We start from the raw sequence: 24,863 nt of genomic DNA on the forward strand, positions 1-24,863 counted from the left end.
TGTCACAGCAAATGGAAGAGCCTCAGCAGCCTCAGGGACACATATGAGAGAAAAGAGGAAGTGATCTCAGCCATGGTTGATGATAGAAGAAGCAATGTTGTTGTTATATAGTGAAAATGGGCGGGGCTAGCTACACGCGCGATGACGCAAATTTTACATTATGGTCACAAAATGGGCGATTTTTGTCGCGTTCATTTCAAATTTAAAAAAAATTAAAGTCTTTTTTCATCCCGGTTTTTTGTGTTAGATTCAAAACAAATAACAAAATAATCAGTCAGTAGGCTATTTAATTTTTTTGATTTGATTCGATGAATTTCGGATGACTGGTCAGTAAAAATTCATAGAACATCAGAATGTGGGCTATTTTGTGACAGAAGTGCCATCTCCTGGTCATACCCTGTATTACAATGAATAGGTGGGCTTACAGGAAAAGATAGGCCCAGACACGCCCAGGAGAAGGAGGGGGTTGCTCCAGCCGCTGGAACTTGGCTGCCATTCAGCTTGAATGGGAACTTTGAAGTGGCTACTACTTTACTGGACTGTTAGCTTTGTTGGTTTTAATGTGTCTGAATAATCCTACAGAGGACATAGAGGTCATATAATGGGTCAAAAATAAGATTATTACTCATACCGTAGAGAGAGAGAGAGACCGAGAGAGAGATAGAGAGGAAGAGAGAGAGAGAGAGAGAGAGAGAGAGAGAGAGAGAGAGAGAGAGAGAGAGAGAGAGAGAGAGAGAGAGAGAGAGAGAAGTAATGTGAACTTAAAGCGTCTCCATCTTCCTGATTGATCAGACAGACATATTGAGGCAGCTCTCTGACAGTTTGATGATTTTCTGCATCAGGATCAAACTCAGAATGAATATCCACCAGGTTCTGTTCTTCTGCTTCTTATCAGGTGAGGACTGATTACCTGACTGTGTCTGTAAAGCTGCAGCACACACTGCTTCTGGACATTCATTGTGGACATTTTAACAAATGTCACATTTCTATCACTTAAGTTTTTATGTCGCTGTCATGTTAATTAGTTATTCTGTTGTTCTCTAAATGATTCTGTTACTATTTGCTTCTGCAACATCTCTATAATCTAATCTTTGAATTTAACTAAACTAAATGTGATCTCATTTAACAAAATATAAAAACCGTCCATCATGAATAGTTGTTGCTCATTAATGTGTTTGATATTAAAACAGTGAAAAACAGACATTACACAGAGATACTGTGACTACAACTTCAGCTGAGAGTAGAACAACAGCAACTGCTGTACAGTCAGTGAACACTTTGCTGCCTGTAGTTAAAATGTTCTACTAAAATAAGAGACTCACAAAGACACAATGTCTTTCTGTGTTATTTAATCAAAACACGTTTAAGTGTTTCGACCTATAACATTATATGCATTAGACTGAGAGCAGCAGCCTCTGTTAGTTCCTGGTTTTATACAGCAGTCTACAACCACACAACACAGGAAACAGCAACATGTTCCTCATGATATCTTGACACTTCCCTTATGTGGTTCTCAACTCATATTTACAGACAAGGAAGAAAAGTGAGAATTATTATCACCATATATAGTAAACAAAACCCAGACACATCTAACTGTGAAGCAAAGCTTTCATATAAGGTGTTAGGATGATGTTTAATTATAAGACACAGAAGAGTATGTGCTGTTTCTTCCACCACACTGCCTCTGTTTCATCTCTGCTTCTCTGTGAAGTGATGGATTAGCTCTCATTAAGCTGCAGTCTGTTTTACAGTAAGTCTATAATACACAAAGTATTGATCATCAGTATTCACTGTTCATCTTTCCAACAGCACTGCAGGATGGAGACACTGGACTCAGCAATGCAGTAGACCTTTATGCTGGAGCTGAAGGAGGAAGTGGTTCAATACAATCCTACTTGACTTCGTCTGGAAACACCAAGTTCTTCTGTAAAGGAGAATGTAAAGAAGAAAACATTCTCATTAAAACAGATGATGTCACAGCTCAGAGCGGCAGATACAGCATCGAATATAAAGACGGATCCTCTGGAAGAAGAATTGTGTATGTGACCATCAAACAGCTGACCAAGTCGGACTCAGGACGGTACAGATGTGGTTTGGGTGGATCTTTGGTTCCAGATTCTTACTATGACTTTGACCTCATAGTTACAGATGGTGAGTTTCTACTGAAAGTCACAAAACCTGATATATTTACTATGTTCATCCCATTTAATGATTGTGAAGCATAAGAATAAATGAAGTCAGATAGAATGTAATTAAACTGTGTGAAGACTGTGAGACGTTTATGATATATTGACTCAGTGTATCCAGCAGTCAGACTGTGGTTGAACTGGGCAGCTCCCAGTGTGACTCTGTGGATCTGTGTGAATGTGAAGCAGGAAATATTGTGATCAGACTTCAGCATCTTACAGGAAGTACAGACACTAATTGTTGATTGTTTAACTTTTCAGAAGCAACGTTGGGGGTAAACACTCGTTTCATCAATGCAGAAACTGAGGGTGAAAGTGTCACAGTTGGATGCATTGGTACTGTCTATGGAAGCAGGAAGTTCTTCTGTAAGGGTGAATGTAAAAAAGAAGAAGACATCCTGGTTGAAACAGAAGGGAACCAAGCTCAGAGTGGCAGATACAGCATTAAATATACAAAAGGATCTGCAATTGAACTGTATGTGACCATCACACAGCTGAAGAAGTCGGACACAGGACGGTACATGTGTGGTTACGGCAGACCTTCGTCTCCAGATTCATCCCACTGGTTCCCGATCTTTGTTGTAGATGGTGAGTTTTATTTTGAAAATCATTAAAATGTTTATTTTTATTAATTCTGGTAAGTGCATATAAATTCTTACAGAAAAATTATAATGGATTTGTTTCTTGTTTTTATCTAAAATCAAAAGATGGACTTGGAATATAAATTAGGAATATGGAAATTACAAGATGTAAACAAACAACCAAAGTTACAGCTAGAATTTTATTGGTGTGATGTAATTAATGGCAGTGAGAGGAGCACTAAGGTCAGAGTTATTAGAAAGATACAGCTGTATGTGGAACAACACATCCTCCAACTGATCAAAATTGTTTACCTTTTAGAATAGAATAGAATATCCTTTATTGTCATTGTACAACAGGTGTCACAACGAGATTGGTACGGGGTCTCTTCCCGTGGTGCAAAATAGTCAAAATAAGAAATAAATAAAAAAATAATAATAAATAAAATTAAAAATTAAAAAAATAATAATTTATAAACTTATTCATACATTTGGACTATCAGGCTTCACACAATCAAACTGGTTTGGTGTCTTGGTGACTCGCTATGCACCACAGTGGGAGAAGGTGTGGTACCCATCACCTGGATATAAAGATGGACCTCATGATAGCTCCCCAAATGTGAAGCCAAAACAGCTGGATTGCCCCCTGGTGGCTGGTTGTAGTATAGGTCATAAGTCCTGCCCCCTCCATGTTAGCAGATGGGACATGAGCCAAACTGAAATATCAAATAAAATCGTCCCAAAGATGGTTTCTGTCAATTTGGGTTGTTCTTATCACACTGTTTTTTGTCCAAGTGCTAAATTTTCTCATAAGTCTGTTTTTAATTAGTTGACAATATAAAAACAGCTGTGAAAGCCACTCAGACATTCAGGCAGTGTGACAGCTGAGTGTTTATGTTATGAAGTTTAAACAGGCAACAGTTTCAAAATAATTAAATAAAAAAAATGTTTTAAAAATAATTTAGAAATAAAAAATAACATGCAAAATACTATATATTATAAATATTATAAATCCTACTTTCATTTTATATATGACACTATGTTGGTTCCTAACTGCATTTGTTGTACAGTACACACTGTTGGATCATTGTGTCCAGATTCAACTTAAAAAGACTCATCATCTGCTCTTTTCAGTATATTTGAGCTGCTGTATTCATGTTTGAAACTCTTTACGTCTCAGATAACAATAAGTTTCCTGTGAGGAAAACTCTCCACAGGATTCAAACTGTCAGTGTGTGATGACGGGGAAAGCTCCGTGTTTAAAGAGGATCAAAGTACAACTGTGATTGGCCACGACTGTCACAGCCTCCAACATGCATACCAGTAAAAATGTTTCATCACAGGTGCATCCAGCAAACCTGGTCACCAAATGACCACAAGTGCATTTGGTGGTCTGGGCAGATATAATATAAAACCAGCCTTTCACATTATAACAACAATAATGATAAAAAAAAAAATAATGATAATAAGATACATTGACAATGTGATCTTTATTTTATTTTTATTTTTTTTAGAATACTTTATTTTCAAGTTTTCAATTATGCAAAAACGATGCAACTTATTGCCACAAAAAAACGTAATAACAATTATAACAAAGGGCTAAGAGGAAAAGGAAAGATAACAGTAACTAAGTAGACAAAAAATAAATAAAATACATACGTATTTATTACATTCCTCCGCTTTATAGATTCAGTATCTGATAGTTTCATTGTGTTTTCATTGTTCACAGCTCCAACCACTGAAGAACCAAACTGGACTCTCCGACCTTTTTCAACATCAGTCCCATCAGCCTCCACACCAGCAACAACACAGAGTTTAATCTCCAGTTCAGGAAGCTTCACACCTTCATCATCTTTCCCTGAAACCACAGAGCAGTTTGCAGGTACAGGACAGTTCATGTCTGTCCATCTGTCCATCACTGTCTCTCTGACATGAGATAGTTCAGCACCAGAATACATTTCACATTCAGTTTCAATACATTTCCTTGTTCAGGGTTCAAGATTCAGGGATATTTATAGTCATTCCAGCCATGTAAATACATGAAAGAGAATGAAATACAGTGCTCACGTCCCAGTGATCATAAAATAAGAAATAAAATAATGAAAATCTACACAATAAGACATTATAAGTAAATCAGTAAATAAAACATAAAACAATCTATTAGTAATCATTTAAAAAAAATTAAAAGATAACTTTGTTCCCCTCTTTTAACTGTCATCGATGTGGTTTTGAACCCCCCCCACCCCCACCCTCCCGAGATTTTTACCCCATCAGTTTGTGAGTTCAGTAAACACCCCCCCCTCCTTCACACACTTCCACCCCCTAAACCCTTTCCTACCTCTCAAAGAAAGTTCTGGTACTGCTGTAGTGTTTCAGTATAAGCAGTGAACGTGGTTTGGAGTAACGTGAATTCTTTTTTTATAAGTTTATCAGTAAATAAATAAGCAGTCTGAGCAATGCAATGTGCTGGAAAACAATAAAATCCTACAGACCAAGAGACATTGTGATAGCATGTGAACCAATCAACCTGTCAATCACGACGTAGCCACGCCCTAATGCATACCCTGCTTTATTGTCAAATATAAAATCAGGGAAGCCAAAATGTCCCAAATGAACATCATACTGCATTGAAGAAGGCTTTAAACTAGCGATTGAGACCATAAACACATTTTGAAAATGTTTACTGAGGTTAGAAATCAAGTGAGAAGTTGGTGAATTCTCCATTGACTTGTATAGAGACGGAAGTCCTTTTGACACCAAAACGGTCGTCCCCTGGTGGCCTTTTGATAGAATGCAGTTTTAAGTTACTTCCGCATGGCCTCATTTCAGAGGACCGGAACTCCCCGCCTGAATGTGACCCAGAATAAGCAGCTGATACACATTTCTAAATATACAAGGGTACAAGTTTTACCTGTGTTATTAAAAAAATAAAAAATGAGAATTGAAACATGTTGTTATATTCATCATGTTCAGAATATGAACAGTATGTAAGGGTTTAGTCATGACGCCAGGATTTCTCGTGGTCTGCTGATTACTCCGAGCAGCTCAGTGCACTTATGTCCTTATATTTTGGTCACTTACTTATAATTGTTTTTACTTCATTAATACATTTAATGCTGCATTTTCCTTGTGTATGTGATGGATGTTTTAATATGATCTTTCTTTCTAGAGCAGCATCTCATTCCTCTGCTTTATTGATTCAGTATCTGATTGTTTCATTGTGTTTTCATTGTTCACAGCTCCAACCACTGAAGAACCAAACTGGACTCTCCGACCTTTTTCAACATCAGTCCCATCAGCCTCCACACCAGCAACAACACAGAGTTTCATCTCCAGTTCAGGAAGCTTCACACCTTCATCATCTTTCCCTGAAACCACAGAGCAGTTTGCAGGTACAGGACAGTTCATGTCTGTCCATCTGTCCATCACTGTCTCTCTTACATGAGATAGTTCAGCACCAGAAAACATTTCACATTCAGTTTTAGAATTGTTCAGGGTTCAAGATTCAGGGATATTTATAGTCATTCCAGCCATGTAAATACATGAAAGAGAATGAAATACAGTGCTCACGTCCCAGTGATCGTAAAATAAGAAATAAAGTAATGAAAATCTACACAATAAGACATTATAAATCAGTAAATAAATAAGTAAATTAATAAGCAGTCTGAGCAATGCAATGTGCTGGAAAACAATAAAATCCTACAGACCAAGAGACATGTGTTGTGCCTGAACGCGTTCAATGAACGATTGTTCATGAACTCGTTTATTTTTTGGGCGAACGTTAACTGAACTCACTGTATTTCTGCCTGATGAACGCTATTGTGAACGCGTTCATTATGGCGTTTGTGACCGCTCCATGTGCCATCAAAATGCGACACGGATACAGTAGGGAATGAACCATAAAATCTAAAGAGATGGGTTGTTTTTAAATAAACTGAAACAAAATTTAAGCAAAACTAAATTCATAACATCTGGTTACTAACACATGCAAGAAACTGGCAATAAATGACATAGAAATAGAAAGAGTATCTGAAATTTCATTTTCTACTTAGTTATACTTCACAGCCTGTTTATTTTTTCATTAATTTAACATGTAACTAACAGAGACCACTGGAAGATGATGTAGATCCACATGTAAAAACAAGCTATTTATGGTCAAAAACTCTACCGCCACTGATTACATGTCTCTCTCTCTCTTCCTTCCCAGCCGTATCTGATGTCTCTTGTCCAGATTACTTCTGGCCTCTGGTTGTATGTGTGCCTGTGATTGTTGTGCTGGTTGCTGTTGTTCTGCTGCTCGTCCACAAACTGAAGATGAGGAGGAAATTTAGTTTGAACACCAGAGAAACCTCAGACTGCAGAAACAAAGAGGTGACTTTCTTTACCTTTTTTATTTCTCATGTTTCAAAGCAGACTCACAACAGTTCCTGAAATACTCACGAAAATTAATCTATAGATTTGTGTACGTGGACACACATATATTCATATTTTTTTGTGACACACAACGTTTGAGTGACAGATGCCATTGATGATGTTGTTATAAAGTAAAGTATTTTGGGTTGGATGGACGTCCTGATAGATAGATAGATAGATAGATAGATAGATAGATAGATAGATAGATAGATAGATAGATAGATAGATAGATAGATAGATAGATAGATAGATAGATAGATAGATAGATAGATAGATAGATTTCAAGTAAGTAATGTTAGTAACTTCAATGTAATTGATCATTTTAATCCAAATCATGATCTTTCCTTAACCCTAATAAAGTGTTTTTTGTTTTTAAACCTGACCAGACCTGAACCACAGTGCTGTCACATCATAAAACATCATTATTTTTTGACACATTTCAGACTCTAGACTGAAAATGCTTCCCATTAAAATACATTAGTTTGAAAGTGTCGATGAATGAGAATCTATAAATTAAATTTCCTGACTAGTTCATGAACTTCTGAGACAACTACTTCATGTGCATGCAACAAACTATAATTAAATAAAATCACAATGACTGTTATCAGACCTCATCTGTTGAGTTATCATAAAATATCAGCAAACAATTATTGAAGAGGAACACAATCTGCTCTGTTACACTGCTTACTGCTGTATTTTAGGTTTGATGTTATTCCTGTTTTTTTCAGTTATGTGTCACCTTTGTGAACCGTCTTCCACTGTCAACATGTGAAGACAAAACCTACTCTACACTTAGAGAGACAACAAACATGTGATGATGTTTGGATTTGGATCTGGATTCTGTACTGAGCAGGTTAACATGTGCTGCAAGGTTCCAGTTTGTTCTACTGTCTTTATTGTTCTTTGTTTTATCAGCAAATATTAACTATAAACATTGTTCACCTCTATGCCAATGATACAAAACTGATCATGTTTTGTCTTCAAACATATGGAAGTTATTTGATATTGTTCCTCTGTGTCCTACAATTTATGTTAATGTTCAACTAAATAACATAACGCTGCTGAATCACAATTTTCTCTCAACATGATGAGAATATGTAATGACATGATTTGGTGATTGTAAAGACATAATGTCACTCTGCTGCAGCTTTTGTTTCTCTGTGAATTGATTAGAAATGACTGGGCTTCTCTATAAATAAGAAATGTGCAATACATTTAAACAAGTTACAATGAACATTGAACAATAATAAAATGTCTTTATAACTTCTACTATATATTCAGTTTTTATGTGGTGCTCGTAAATGGTAAATATAGTAAAGTGATTATCCTTACCTTCAGTCAGATTAGTCAAAGAGGCTTAACAGCAACTTAATCATGAAACCACTGATACTCATTAATATTACACTTATTGTGTTCATATAGTGTAAGATAATTACTTGATTACTTAACTTCAGTAACCTTAAAGATAAGAGACTGAGAACAGAAGTCTTCAACAGCCAACTGGGACTTTATTGATGATGCAGCAAACACAACAGACACCAACAAACCGATGACAACAGTAGAACAGCGAAACAGTGAAAAACAGCCTCGACCTACGCCCAACCAAACCCTTTTTTATGACTGTTTTGGGTCAGGCGGTCATACGTTAGTGTGTGTGTCAGGTCAACCTCACCTGACGTGTTCAGACAAGATTTGATTCCCTGGAAGCCTAAACAACTTTTCTCATAATTGCTGGCTTCCTGATCTCCTTTTGGGATATTGATATGGTAAAAACAACTCCTTAAAAGGCTTGTTGTGACATCTCCATCTGGTTCAGCTGTTGACTTTTCATCTCTCTCATGGTTCTCACATTTTATTATGATGCACACATATTTGCCTCTACATAGTCCCTCCTCTTTATGGTTTTATCAGAAAATGTTTGCAGAGATTATGTATGATAAATATGCCTATATATGTGTGAATATGGGTAAGATATATGGTACTGTGAGTACAACCAGTGTTCCTCACTAACATGGATATATGGTCTTGTGTGAACCTCTTAAACGTGAACATGATAACACATAAAAAACACATATAAGGCAAGGCAAGGCAGCTTTATTTATATAGCGCAGAGAGAGTGACACGAGATGTTTACTGACAGCAGTCCTCTTCTCTTTATTGCCAAAAACAATGACCTCGGTTTTGTCCTGATTTAATTGAAGGAAATTTTGGTTCATCCAATGTGTTACTTGCTCTAAACAGTGACACAATGACTGTATTGGACTGTAGTCATCTGGGGACAGTGCTAGGTATATCTGCGTGTCAACTGCATAATTGTGATAGTCTACATTAGAGTTCTGCAGAATTTGACCCAAAGGCAGCATATATAGACTGAACAGAAGGGGTCCAGAAACTGACCCCTGAGGAATTCCACATATCATCGATCGGATTCATAGCTTCCAATGGTCACAAAATAACTCCGCTCCTCCAAGTAGGACCTGAACCATTCTAGGACTGTTCCGCTGAGTTCAACAGTATACTGGGAGCCACAGTGTCAAACGCAGCACTGAGATCCAACAGGACCAGAACTGAGACCTTGCCTGAGTCACTGTTTAACCTTATGTCATTTAACACTCTAATAAGAACTGTTTCTGTACTGTGGTGAGGTCGGAAGCCTGATTGAAATTTGTCAAAAAGTCTACTGGAGTTCAAGAAATTGCTGAGTTGATTAAAAACCACTTTCTCAATGATCTTGGCTATAAAAGGAAGATTTGAGATCTGTAGTTGGTTAACATGGAAGCATCCAGCGTTCTCTTTTTTAAGAGTGGCTTAATGGCAGCTATTTTTAGGGGTTTAGGAAATGTGCCTGATTGAAGTGAGCTGTTTATTATTTGTCGCAAATCTGTTTGGACAGAGTTCACAATAGTTTTAAAAAAGTCTGATGGCATTGTGTCAAGACAGCATGTTGATGGTTTTAGATGCTGAACTGTTTCCTCTATGGTTTTTTGGTCAACTGTATTAAATTCTGACATTGCAGTTGAGTTATTCCTGGGAAGTCTTAGGGATTGCATCATTTTATTTTTTTGTTGATTTGTGTTGATATTTAACCATATGGACTGGATTTTTTCACTGAAAAAGCAAATTCATTGCATTTTTCTGTGGAAAGGAGTTCATGATCATAAGTCACAATGACGTCATTAACTAACAGTGATTTGTTGACTAGTGATCTGATATTGAGTAGAGCTAATCTTGTGGAGATTATACCAGGAGACACTGGTATATTTCGAGGTTGACATGCTATACTCAATAAATTGGCAGATTTAATGGAACCCTTTTTTATTTCTCACCAGTGTAACCATTCTTCTGTTATCTGTCATCACAGGGATTGAGAAGGCTATCTGAACTCCATAGGACCCTGACTTTTCCTGGGGGAGAACATTATTGGTATTAGTATTGCAGCCTGGACCCGGCACATATCAGTCAGACTCACAGATGATCTGAGTCAAAGGAGGTGGGGGGGCTCAGTGACTTTTGGGTGATGGTGTTTTCCAGTGTGGTGGAATGGGAAGGGCTGGACGAGGAGGGAGGTTGAGGGGAGAAAAAATGGGATTTGGGTGTGGTGTGAGTTGGATTCCAACATTGACAAGGATTTCATCCTGTTGGTGAATTCCAGAAGTGGGGAGTCCAGAGAGATTCCTCCTGTGGGATTGTTGGGGCTGGGGGAGACTCCTTGTGTTGGGGTAAGGATGATGACGTTAAAGCCTCTCTCTGGGTGTGCTGTCTTTCATGGTCAGTCCTTATGTCAGGCAGTAGCAATTTTTCTCCAGAAATCCGTCTCATCTGTTGTTTTGGATAGTCTTGCCTCTTGTCCTTGGCAGGGGCTGCTGGTGACTGACGCACAAAATAAAAAATGTTGTAGCTTAACAGCTGTACTCCTGACTTGTTAAGGCAAAATCCATCTGCCTTAAAGCGGTGTCTGCGTTCCCAAAAAATGTTGAATTTGTCAATAAAATTCACTGATTGAGTTGCACACGTATCTTTGAGCCATCTGTTGAGCATCACCAGCCTGCTGAATCTCTCGTCTCCTCGTCGAACTGTCGGTAGAGGTCCACTGATAAACACCTTAGTATTCAGACATCGAACTTTGTTCAGCAGATCATTAAAATCCCATTTCAATACCTCTGATTGTTGCTTGACAAGTGCTCCAGTGTGTATGACGAGAGATTTCACTGTCGGATGCTCAACAGTGATTTCCAGAATTTTCTCTGAGATATCGGACACCATGTAGTTGGTAAGTTGGTAGTTGGAGTACTTTGGTGTTTTTGTTGCTGAAAAAGTGTTTTATCTCATTCACAGCTCCGTCACCCACTATCAGCATTTGAGGCCCATTGGTTAGCTCTTTCTGCAGCCTTTTAGTATATGATTTAGCCTCATACCGTTCTCCGGTGCTGGAAGATGACCTTTCTTTTGGGAAGTCAGGGTCTTGGAATGCAAAAACACAAAATCGAACACAGAATTGATTACATGATATTGTATTCTGACCACAGTCTCTCGATTATGTATGTTGTATGTGGTTATAGTATATCTCTTTTTCCATCCTTTCTCCCAAAGAGTGCATCAGCCATTGATCATCTTTCTTTACCTCACGGTTCATCCTCATCATCTGAAATGTCCTTGTCCTTCATGTAGTCAGGAATTGGGAATAGATCCGGTATTCCCTCCCCCATTTGCGTCAGAAGGATTCTCTGCACCAGTTGTTCAGGGGGCATGATACTTAGCATTTTTGCTCCTTGTATGTCCGCTGCAAGGTTCAGCTTCTTGTCCATCGCTCTGACACACCATCTCTTCAGGATAGGCACGATGCAACATGTCAATAAGAAAACCAGAATCAGTACTGTTAGGGCGCTTATCCCTATTTTAGCCAAAACGGCTCCCCATTTTCCAAAGATTTCCTCTTGCCCATCCCACTTAATGCTTCCACCCTTACCAGCATTTTCAGTCATTTCAGATTTTAACGCTTCAAGCTCTCATTGCAACAGAAAATGTACCATCAGCCGCCGTATTATTTGAAATATACGTGCAACAGAGCGTCCCATACATTTTACAACCCCCCCCCCCCCCTTTCTGCTAAAATCCAATTCAATGCTTGTCTATTCCGCCAAAGACCGTCTGGTTCATGCAGTTGTTGACCCAAATGATTAAGAACTTCGGTAGTGTAGTTGACATATCTCTGTTGGTTGTAATAAATATAATTAATCCAATTTACATTTTTATTAATTGTTATCCAGGGAAGCATAGACTCCATTCCTGCTCTAACCTCGTTCTGAGCTTTGAACTCCTCTGGAATACCTGTGGGTAAACCAATGTTGTTCGGGGATGGGCACTACTGTAGTCCACTTCCACATGGTAAGTTGGTAGCTCATTTTATTAACCTGCCCTTAACTATCTGGCTTATGAACATAGTGAGTTGTATCTGAGAATGTTGGCATGGGTTTCAACACAGCATTGTTTCCCGGAGCGGCTGTGACTCCAGCGGACGTTTAGTTGGCCATGCCTCCAGAGTCTGGCTTTGGCTACTTGGTGTAGTTTCCTTCGTCTCCAAGTTGCTTGGTGATTGCAACACTAGGCTGCACATTACTCCCGCAAATAACCACATCATTTTCGTCATTATTTTTCAGTTTTATACTGCCCTTTGTCTCTGTCTGGACCTTGGTGCAATAGTTCAGATGGTGCCACGTCATGCTTCCTTCGACCTGGACTGCTGTCGGAGTTGCTCTCACCGCGGTGTACGGCCCTTCTCTCCTTGGCTCGTGACACTTCCTCCTGAAGACTTTTACGTACACCTGTTCACTCTCTCGACCACCTGGCCGGCCTCTGGCTCCTTTGCTTTTTCCTGCAAATATATAGATCTATGGATGGCAGTTAATTGGTTCATATATTCAGACAGTTCTATTTGCAGTTGCTCGAGGTTCGGTCCTTTATGAGGACCTGTCAAGTGTGGAGCAGGCATGGGACATCCCGTTATCATTTCATGCGGTGTTAGATGTGTGCTTCTGTGATTTTGCATGTGATAGCTCATCGGTGCGAGTGGCAATGCATCCACCCGGTTAAGCTTTGTGCTGGCGCAGATCTTACTGATTTTTGCTTTCAGGGTTCCGTTGATTCTGTCAATGATACCCTGGCTGGCCGGATGATACACACTTCCGGGTCTTTGTTTGATTCTCAGATACTGTAGGACTCCTTTCACTACTTTTTGAACAAAAGCAGAGCCATTATCTGAACTTATTTCTGATGGAATGCCAAATCGCGGTATGACTTCTCTGGTGAGGAATTTAATGACTGTATCTGCTCCAAGAGTTGCTTCAACCGATCGGCTAAAGCGATCAATTATCACCAGCATGTATCTTTTGCCATGTACCGGTTTTATCATGTCTACATAGTCCATGACAAAATGTTTAAATGGACATTCTGGGACTGGGATATGTCCCACAAGGGTTTTCACCCCTTTCCGAACACTGTTTTTGGCACAAATTTAACATTGATTCAGTACTTCTTCAACCATTGCTTGCCATTGCATGTATGGAGACCAATAGCCTTGCTTTCCTATCTTTTTCAACACTTCCCCTCTTCCACAATGCGCAATGCTGTGGGTTTCTGAAATCAAAATGGTTAGCAAAGTCACTGGTGCAACTATAAGTCCTTCATGGGATCTCCAAAGACCCTTCTCTTCCTGAGTAGCTCCTCTGTTGAACCATAGACTATGCTCGTTTTGACCTGCTTCTTTCTGTATCAGTATAATGTCTTCTGGTGTGACCATAGGTTCCAGTGACACTACTGGTGCAAAAATTGCTTTTTGACACTTAGAGGCTACTTTGGCGGCTTCATCCGCAGCGTTGTTGCCTCTTATTACTGCATAATTTCCCTTCCGATGTGCTTGGCATTTGATGATTGCAAGCTCTTTTGGTTGCATCATTGCTGAAATCAAATCATTTATCTGTTTCTCATGCTGTATAGGTGCTCCATCTGACTTCCTGAAACCTCTCTGGTTCCACAATGCTCCAAACAGATGACAAACACTGTGAGCATAAGGGAATCAGTGGAGATTGACTACTCTCCCGGTTGCTAGTTGACACTCTGTCAGCGCCTTCAACTCAGCCAAATGGGCTGAACATGGCTGATTGCAACTTTCTGCCTTTTCTGTCACAAAGTTATTTCCAACCTGTCTCACTACTGCATAACCGGCGTGATTTCCCAAATGATCTCTGAAACAGGAGCCATCCACAAAGAATATTACATCTACAGGAGGAAGTGGAGCTGACTCTAAATCTGGTCTTAGCTTGGTGTATTTCATTGTTTCTGCAATGCATTTGTGCGGTTCGCCTTCACCTTCAAATGGGATAACATTTGCTGGATTGGTTGTCGGCACTTTTTAATCGTTACATCGGGATATGTTAGCAGTGGTGAATATTGCAAACATCTGGCTTGCGTTATCACAAACTTCCCTTGGTTTATCAGCTCAGAAATCTTGTGATGGGTAAGTATTGCTTCCCAGTAGGTTAACTGGAGTTTGACTGGACACTAGAATTGGCCATGCGTACCGGAGCTGTTGTGGGGTTAGCTGCTTTAATCCAGAAAATCCTACTGTCTTGACACATTTGCCTGACATGGGGAGTAGGGTGGCATATTCAGTACTCACGCATGTGTACGTGGCTCCAGTATCTATTAACATTGGAGTTTGCCTGTCCTCTATTTGAAGCTGCAGTGTTAGTTCTTATCAGCTGCCATGTTGACTATTACTATAGTAATATATATAATATAGATAACTGACCTTCCCCTTTAGGATTTTCTGGGCACCTCTAGTAACCATGGTTCGGGCCTGCCCAAGGATTGGCTGGACCCTTCCCCCCTCTCTGAGGGGTCTGTATCTCCCTCTCCTGTCTACCTGTCCGGGGCCTGCCTGTGGGCAGTTTACTGCTCTATGGCCAGGTTCTCCACATTGCCAGCATACTCCAGGTGGGCCTCTCCTGCCAAATGGTTCTCTCGTGGTTCCTCGACGAGGACCAGCAAATTGTCTCGCGTTGTTATGTTGTTGTCGGTATGGCTGTGGGTAGACTTTGACAACTGGCGATGGTTGTGTAGGCTGTGTCGGTTGCACGGTGGGTGCATTTATTGTCGTGGGGTTTGTGTTCTCAGTTTTGATAGGCTCTTGAGTTTTTGGCTTGTTCCTGGTCTGCAATTCATTGAGCTGGAGCTGTGCCAGTTTCCTCTGGATGTCTCTATCCTGCTCTCTCATCCTTCCTGTGTCTCTCTACTGCGTGGATTACATTATCACAAAATTGTCTGTGTGGCATCGTTGTTAGTGCCACCACATCCCTCCGTCTGCTCTGGACTGGTATGGGGAGTGCATCAGTGACTGAGTTTCTGAACAGAGTCGGTAGCACTTGGCTCTGCCTGATATCTAAATCAGTCTCTTGTCTCCATCTTTTCAGATGGTTGTTTATGTATGTTGCAGGATTGTCAGTCTCTGTGAAAAGTTCACCCTGCAATGCTTTAGGGTCAACTCGCGTTGGGTATTCCCCTCTCAACGCTTTCTACAGGTCGCCACAATAAGCATCAAACTCAGTTCCATCAGACATAGTACTTATCATCCACCCACACCCATTGTGCTTTAGCATGTTTTCCATTGCCGAGGCTCCAAGGGGTCTGGGCCCACACTGCCTTCACATCCCCCAGTGCCAACAATTTGCCAACAGTGGATTCCTCAAAGGCTCTGATCCACTTTGAGGCCCCATCATGAATGTCAGGGAATCTGGAGACCAGGTCCGTCAGGTCAAGGGTCTGCCATGGGATATAATGTCCCTGGGTCCCTTTTATTAAGATTGGAGCCATATAGTTCTCATTATTGTATTTGTCTGGTTTGTAAGTAAATTCCTATCTCTGAGTCTATTTTTGAGCGGCTCATCCTCTTCCTTCTGTGCCTCATCCTCCTCCTCTCTCAACTCTGCAACTTGTTTGTCTATTTCTTCCTCAAGTTCCTCGATTATGGATCGGTTTAGCTCGTGTTTCTAATCTAGACCCTTGTTTGACAATTTAATCCAATATGACTTCCCCTCTGCTGAAACTTTCCTGCCCTTGTAGCAATCCAGGACAGGTGGTGAACTGCGTCTCCCTTTCTTGACGGTGCTGCAATGTTTTGGATTCAGGATTTTTTCTTTAGGTGCTGTTTGCGTTTTTTGTTCAATGTCTCTGCATTCTTCTTCCATTGCTGCGTTCGGAAATGTTTGTGATTCGTTCGTGTCTGATGTGCCATTTTGTGGCCACGGCTATTGTAGATTTTTTGTCATTTTTCTAATTTCTTTGAGATATTCTGAATGTCTTTTAACATTTCAGGATTCTTATTTCCCACAATACCTATCGGCGTTGGATACATTGTTTCAGATTGTCGCAGTTCAAAGTGGGTTTTTTTTTTTTTTTACTGTTGTTCTGTTGCTCCTAAATGTCGCCTATTAAGTTTTAGGATTTAAAAAAAAAATGAAAACCTCGCTCTTTTCTTTGTGTGCTCTTGAAAGGAGGGGACTATGGCCTGCACCTAGTTGTTTTTAGAATGGTTCCTGTCTGTGTCCTGGGCTCCTCCCCCTGCACTATCCCGATTGCACTTCCTGGAATTCACCAGGGGCTTCATGTACAAAGATGTGCGTGGATTTCCTACTGAAACATGGCGTACGCTCAAATCCAGAAAACGTCGTACGCACAAAAAAATCCAGATGTATGAATCTGTGCGTACGCATGAATCCAAGCACATTTCCTTTGTACATCCCAATCAACGTGGAATTAAGCGCACACCCGACCCCTCCCTTTCCACGCCCCCATTTAAATACGCAAATCATATTTAAATGGGCCCTGCACCTGAGATTCTCCTCTCTGCACGATCAGAAAATTAAAACAAAAGAATGAGTAAGACGGGAAAAAGAAGAACTTTACAGAAAGTTAATTGTAGACGCTACTCACTGAAGTGGAGGCGCGCAAAAATGTACTCTTTGGCACGCTGTCCTCCGGCATAAACAATAAACGCAAGAGGAGTGAGTGGGAGAGTGTGTGTGAAGCTGTCAATGCTGTGGGGTCAGAAAAGTGCACACATGCTGAATTGAAAAATAAGTGGTCCGACATCAAGGTGGATGTGAAGCGGAGGACGGCTGCCCGACGCCAAAGTGTGGCCAAAACAGGCGGGGGGGGGGGGCCCCACTCCGTTTGAACAGAGAGGCACGGCAATCGAGGGTGACACTGCTATCTCAGGGGTGGTGGGAGCACATGTGGGTGACTCTAATTACCCCCAAGGATCACACAGTATTAATTAATGCAGAAGTGCGCAGGGGAAAAGGTGAGGCTGATTAAGACATTTCACACTTTACGCACAGGGTTATTAACATGAGTACTCTGCACACAGAGACAATCAGGGGCTTGTTAGATGATGCGCATTGAGCATGTGCGCATTTGCGCATCACATATGATCTGTACATTGATCGAATGAAAATGTTTCCTGTTGACATATACAAATTCATCATGTGATGGCGCTTTAATAGCAATGTGTGTGCAGTCGATAGCTCCGATTACATTAGGAAAACAGGCTCTCGCTGCAAATTGCGCTTTAATGTTGACCTGTTCAGCTGCATTGTATGGGAATTTGATATAGACCTGGCTGACATGCGGATAATTCCGTCCCACACGGCTGGCATGGCTCGGCTCAGGTCGACTGGCACAGTCCCGATCGGTCGGCCAGCTCCCTCTGGAATGCCCCGGTTGCTAGGAACCCCAGTGTGGTCAGCACCTGTATGGATACAGGCAGCGCATGGCTCCTCGCTGTGTCGCACTCCAAGGCCGGCGGCAGCTCTGCGCACAGTTCCAGGAGGATTGCCCTCGGGAACCTAAAGCGGCTGATGAGCCAGTTGTCATCATGTGCCATTAAATCCTCTGTCTCTGAACACACGCTCTCTTCGTATTACACCATGTACAATGTCTTCTAATACTAAAGCAGCCATTGTTGTTAACGGTATTTTCTGCACCACTCTGCGCATGCTTTTATATCCACTCATGTAATTGCAGACACGTGGGTGTGTTAATTGTTCATCAGTGTTAATTGTTCATGTTCTGATGTGAACATCACTCACTCTGAGGATTGTTTTCACATTTATTCATTATAACAGTTTCCCAGCATAACCGCTAAGTGTCACCAAAGGATCAACAGCTGTAGAAACGTGCGTACGCCAGCCATGAAGTTGGCGTGAGGCACCGCACATTTCCACGGTCATTTCACTCTTGATACATCTGAACTTTGCCGTGAAAAAGGACGTACGCCACGTTTTTGTGCGTACGCACCCTTTGTACATGAGGCCCCAGTTGTTTCACAGCTGTCGGTTAGTTAACTTCTTCACACACAAACTTAGCTCTTTTACACTCAATAAAAAAACACTTTTCTTGACTGTCGCTTTCAGTTATGATCACAAATCTTATTTTCAACACTTTTCCACGCAATTTATTACAGTTTTGAAAGACACTTCTAGGATGAACTCACATAAGTGTGATGCTAACTAAGGGTTAACTCTTTTTCACTTCTTTCTCAGTGCTCTTGGCGTTTTGTCCAGAGACTTACATACACATCATACACGCAGCGGCCCGCAGACAAAAGGCATTCATACACATTAATTTACACAATACAGGAAAAAAGGAGTATAACACTGTGTCTTGAGGTTGATAATTTATATTGACCAATTTAAATTCATGCGCATGGAGTAATTATTGTTTGGATGTCTGTGCACAGAACAGCTGCTCCTGTTCGTGACGCCAATATGTAAGATAATTACTTGCTGCTTATCGAGCTCCACTGGTTACCTGTAGCTGCTCGCATCAAGTTCAAGTCTCTTATGTTTGCCTGCAGAGTGATTGTTGGGAATACTCCCACCTACAGTACTTGAATGCTCTTGTAAGAGCACATGTTACCACCCGGATGCTGCGTTCATCAAATGAGAATCCAGGTTATTCTCATTTGCAGAGCTGCCGAAAACCACCAGAGCAGGGGCCTCCCTCTCTGTCTTTAAGAGGCACTTGAAGACCCAGCTCTTCAGAGAGTACCTCCTCTCTTAACTTACAATTACTTAGCACTCTTAACTTACAACTACTTAGCACTACTTAGCAGTATTTATTTATTGTCACACTAATGTCTCTGTTGCAATGTAGCTTGAATGTTATTCTCCCTTGTAAGTCGCTTTGGATAAAAGCGTCTGTAAATGACTAAATGTAAATGTAATGTAAATGTGCTTGATTACTTAACTTCAGTAACCCTAAAGATAAGAGACTGAGAACAGAAGCCGTCAACAGCCAACTGGGACTTTATTGATGATGCAGCAAACACAACAGACACCAACAAACTGGTGACAACAGTAGAACAGTGAAACAGTGAAAAACAGCCTCGACCTACGCCCAACCAAACCCTTTTTTATGACTGTTTTGGGTCAGGCGGTCATACGTTAGTGTGTGTGTGCCAGGTCAACCTCACCCGAAGTGTTCAGCCAAGATTCGATTTCCTGGAGCCTAAGCAACTTTTATCATAATTGCTGGCTTCTTAATCTCCTTTTGGGATATTGATATGGTAAAAACAACTCCTTAAAAGGCTTGTTGTGACATCTCTATCTGGTTCAGCTGTTGATCTTTCGTCTCTGTCATGGTTCTCACATTTTACTATGATGCACACATCTGCCTCTACACTAGTTGATGCTGTGTGTTTTTATTTATTTAATCTTCATTGTTGGATATCTCCTGGGATATTATACACTATGTAAAGATTTGTATGAGGTCAATATATTGTGTTGTGAGATGCTGGTGTGTTTACATACTGGACTGTTTGCTTTGTTGGTTTTAATGTGTCTGAATAATTCTACTGAGGTCATAGATGTCATATAAAGGGTAAAAAATAAGATTATTACTCATACTGGAGAGAGAGAGAGAGAGAGAGAGAGAGAGAGAGAGGGGGGGGGAGTAATGTGATCTTAAAGCGTCTTCATCTTCCTGATTGATCAGACAGACATATTGAGGCAGCTCTCTGACAGTTTGATGATTTTCTGCATCAGGATCAAACTCAGAATGAATATCCACCAGGTTCTGTTCTTCTGCTTCTTATCAGGTGAGGACTGATTACCTGACTGTGTCTGTAAAGCTGCAGCACACACTGCTTCTGGACATTCATTGTGGACATTTTAACAAATGTCACATTTCTATCACTTAAGTTTTTATGTTGCTGTCATGTTAATTAGTTATTCTGTTGTTCTCTAAATGATTCTGTTACTATTTGCTGCTGCAACATCTCTATAATCTAATCTTTGAATTTAACTAAACTAAATGTGATCGAAAAAAACTAAAACATTACACAGAGACACTGTGACTACAACTGCAGCTGAGAGTAGAACAACAGCAACTGCTGTACAGTCAGTGAACACTTTGCTGCCTGTAGTTTAAATGTTCTACTAAAATAAGAGACTCACAAAGACACGATGTCTTTCTGTGTTATTTATGTTGTTGTTTTTTTAAGCTTGCAAGTGGGCTTCAACCTATAACATTATATGCATTAGGCTGAGGGCAGCAGCCTCTGTTGGTTCCTGGTTCTATTAAGCAATCTACTCCCACACAAACAGGAAACAGCAACAGGTTTCTTATCATATCTTAACACCTCCTCTTTGGTCCCAGATTCTTACAGTGAATTTGACATCATAGTTACAGATGGTGAGTTTCTACTGAAAGTCACAAAACCTGATATATTTACTATGTTCATCCCATTTAATGATTGTGAAGCATAAGAATAAATGAAGTCAGATAGAATGTAATTAAACTGTGTGAAGACTGTGAGACGTTTATGATATATTGACTCAGTGTATCCAGCAGTCAGACTGTGGTTGAACTGGGCAGCTCCCAGTGTGACTCTGTGGATCTGTGTGAATGTGAAGCAGGAAATATTGTGATCAGACTGCAGCATCTTACAGGAAGTACAGACACTAACTGTTGATTGTTCATCTTTTCAGAAGCAACGTTGGGGGTAAACACTCAATCAAACCATACAGTAACTGAGGGAGAAAGTGTCACAGTTGGATGCAGTGGTACAGTCTATGGAAGCAGGAAGTTCTTCTGTAAGGATGAATGTAAAGAAGTAGAAGACATCCTGGTTGAAACAGAAGGGAACAGAGCTCAGAGTGGCAGATACAGCATTAAATATACAAAAGGATCTGCAATTGAACTGGATGTGACCATCACACGGCTGAAGAAGTCGGACACAGGACGGTACAAGTGTGGTTACGGCAACCCTTCGTCTCCAGATTCATCCTACTCATTCCCGATCTTTGTTGTAGATGGTGAGTTTTATATTGAAAATCATGACATTTTTATTTTTAATTTCTGTTCCTTTTGGTGAGTGCATATGCGATCTTAAAGAAAAAATATTTGTTGGTCTATTAAAAATGAAAAAAATTGAAATAATTTAAAATATAAAATAGAAATATGGAAATGACAAGATATATACAAACAACCAAAGTTACAGCTAGAATTTGATTGGTTTGATCTAATTAATGGCAGTGAGAGGAGCACTAAGGTCAGAGTTATTAGAAAGATACAGCTGTATGTGGGACAACACATCCTCCAACTGATGAACATCTGTTTGCATTTTGTTGTTTTTTTTTAACATTTGGACTATCAGGCTGTTGGTTTGGTGTCTTGGTGACTCACTCTGAACCACAATGAGAAAAGAGACGCAGGAGAGACTGTATATAAAGATGCACCTCATGATAGCTCCCCAAAAGTGAAGCCAAAACATCTGCATCGCCCCCTGGTGGCTGGTTGTAGTATAGGTCATAAGTCCTGCCCCCTCAATGTTAGCAGATGGACATGAGCCAAACTGAAATATCAAATAAAATCGTCCCAAAGATGGTTTCTGTCAATTTAGGTTGTTCTTATCACACTGATGTTTGTCCAAGTGCTAATTTTTCTGATAAGTCTGTTTTTAATTAGTCAATGTCAATGTTTGACAATATAAAAACAGCTGTGAAAGCCACTCAGACATTCAGGCAGTGTGACAGCTGAGTGTTTATGTTATGAAGTTTAAACAGGCAAGAGTTTCATTCCTACACTGTTAGAAGTTAACTTGAGATGTAAAAAAGTCAAATCTAACTTTAAAAATAATTTAGAAATAAAAAAACAACATGCAGAATACCAGGCTACATTATAAATCCTACTTTCATTTTATATATGACACTATGTTGGTTCCTAACTGCAGATATTGTACAGTACACACTGTTGGATCATTGTGTCCAGATTCAACTTAAAAAGACTCATCATCTGCTCTTTTCAGTATATTTGAGCTGCTGTATTCATGTTTGAAACTCTTTACGTCTCAGACAACAATAAGTTTCCTGTGAGGAAAACTCTCCACAGGATTCAAACTGTCAGTGTGTGATGACGGGGAAAGCTCCGTGTTTAAAGAGGATCAAAGTATATATATTGACAATGTGATCTTTATTATTTATTTATTTTTAGAATACTTTATTTTCAAGTTTTCAATTATGCAAGAACAATGCAACTTATTGCCACCAAAAAAAAACGTAATAACAATTTTAACAAAGGGCTAAGAGGAAAAGGAAAGACAACAGTAACTAAGTAGACAAAAAATAAAAAAATAAATAAAAATAAGATAAAATAAAATGAAATAAAATACATACATATTTATTTCATTCCTCTACATTATTGATTCAGTAACTGATGCCGTGAGGGTATTTCTCGATTTAATAAAAAGGTATTTGATACAGTTAATCATGACTTGTTACTGTTAAAACTTAATAAATATGGAATCAGAGGAATACCACTTGAATGGCTAAATGTTGAAATCAATCAATGACTTGGAGCAACTCTTGGATACAGTAGAGAATGAACCATAAAAGCTAAAGAGATGGGTTGGTTTAAATAAACTGACACAAAATTTAAGCAAAACGAAATTCATAACATCTGGTTACTAACACATGCAAGAAACTGGCAATAAATGACGTAGAAATAGAAAGAGTATCTGATATTTCATTTCTACTTAGTTATACTTCACAGCCTGTTTATTTTTCATTATTTTAACATGTAACTAACAGAGACCACTGGTAGGATTGTGTATCACATCATCCACATGTTCACAACGTAGATCCACATGTAAAAACAAGCTATTTATGGTCAAAAACTCCACAGAGAACCTTTAAGCTTCCAATTTAAACTATGCTCTACATGTCTCTCTCTCTCTCTTCCTTCCCAGCCGTCTCCGGTGTCCCTCTTCCAGGTTACTTCTGGCCTCTGGTTGCATCTATGTCTCTGATTACGTCCGGCCTCTGGTTATAGGTTTGCTTGTGATTCTTTTGCTGGTTGCTGTTGCAGTGGCTCTCTACTACTGCGGATTCATGTGGGTGACTTTCTTTAACTCTGAATGTCTCATGTAATAATAATAAACAATCTCATGTCTGCAACTATTTCACTAATATGAACAAAACTATAATGAAATAAAATCATAATGACTGTTATTAGACCTCTGACCTGTTGAGTTGTTATCACTAAAATATCAGTAAACAATTATCTAAGAAGAACACAATATCTGTTCTGTTACACTTCTTACTGCTGTATTTTAGGTTTGATGTTATTCCTGTTTGATTTTCAGTTATGTGCCAGCGCCATGAGCCCTCCTCCTGTCAGCTATGTCTGTCCTCCAGTGTTAATATGTTAAGACAACTTGTACTCGAGCATGGATCCAGACCAAACTACATTCACAGAGACAGCAAGCATATGATGATGTTTGGATTCTGTACTGAGCAGGTTAACATGTGCTGCAAGGTTCCAGTTTGTTCTACTTTCTTTATTGTTCTTTGTTTTATCAGCAAATATTAACTATAAACATTGTTCACTTCTATGCTAATGATACATAACTGATCATGTTTTGTCTTCAAACATATGGATATTATTTGATATTGATCCTTTGTGTCCTACAATTTATGTTAATGTTCAACTAAATAACAGCAGATATTTTTGTTAGAAACATAACGCTGATCAATCACAATTTTCTCTCAACATGATGAGAATATGTGATGACGTGATGTGGTGATTGTAAAGAAATAATGTCACTCTGCTGCAGCTTTTGTTTCACACATGATTAAAAAACTGTGTATTGATTAGAAATGACTGGGCTTCTCTATAAGTAAGAAATGTGCAATACATTTAAAGCTCATTAGAAACCTTGAGAGGTAAATTGATGCCAGCAAATACATTCTTTAATGTGGTAAACAATGAGTTAACCACCAGGACACTTTCATTCTGATGGTTGTCTGACCTATTTTAGAAATAAGGAAGTTTGCAGTCAGCAGTTTTGATACTGCTTTTATACAAAGAGGAAAACACTCAGTTTCCTCACCGAGGGTCAGGAACAGTCAAGATATCTCTCACTGACATAATTATTCTTTTGTTTCTGAAAAAGGCTTCACTGAAAATGTTCTTATTGCTTCCGTTAATTTGTTTGATTTATAATTTTAAAATATATTGATAGCATTTGACTTTAACACCTTCCCCATATCAGGCATTTACAAACTGTATATACATATTTAATAAGTGGTTTTAACACTTGTTGGCAGAAGTGTTTACTGCTGTATAAACA

General features: G+C 39.5%; 1 protein-coding gene and 1 long non-coding RNA gene across 2 annotated transcripts in view; both read left to right on the forward strand.

Annotated features, from left to right (window-relative positions):
• Positions 1-727: 727 nt before the first annotated feature.
• LOC133987768 (polymeric immunoglobulin receptor-like) overlaps positions 728-24,863 on the forward strand; it is a 94,171-nt gene continuing 70,035 nt past the window's right edge. Inside the window, exons 1-2 of the mRNA XM_062427212.1 lie at positions 728-895; positions 1,810-2,151. Of these exons, the coding sequence (XP_062283196.1) occupies positions 826-895; positions 1,810-2,151 (412 nt within the window). The 5' untranslated portion in view covers positions 728-825. The remainder of the gene's footprint in view (positions 896-1,809; positions 2,152-24,863) is intronic.
• LOC133988093 (uncharacterized) lies at positions 20,182-23,621 on the forward strand. Its single transcript, XR_009925599.1, has 3 exons — positions 20,182-20,330; positions 21,223-21,549; positions 23,481-23,621. It is a non-coding gene; the product is annotated as an uncharacterized LOC133988093 (long non-coding RNA).

The sequence above is a fragment of the Scomber scombrus genome, chromosome 10 (genome assembly GCF_963691925.1).
Source record: "Scomber scombrus chromosome 10, fScoSco1.1, whole genome shotgun sequence".
NCBI classification, from domain to species: Eukaryota; Metazoa; Chordata; class Actinopteri; order Scombriformes; family Scombridae; genus Scomber; species Scomber scombrus.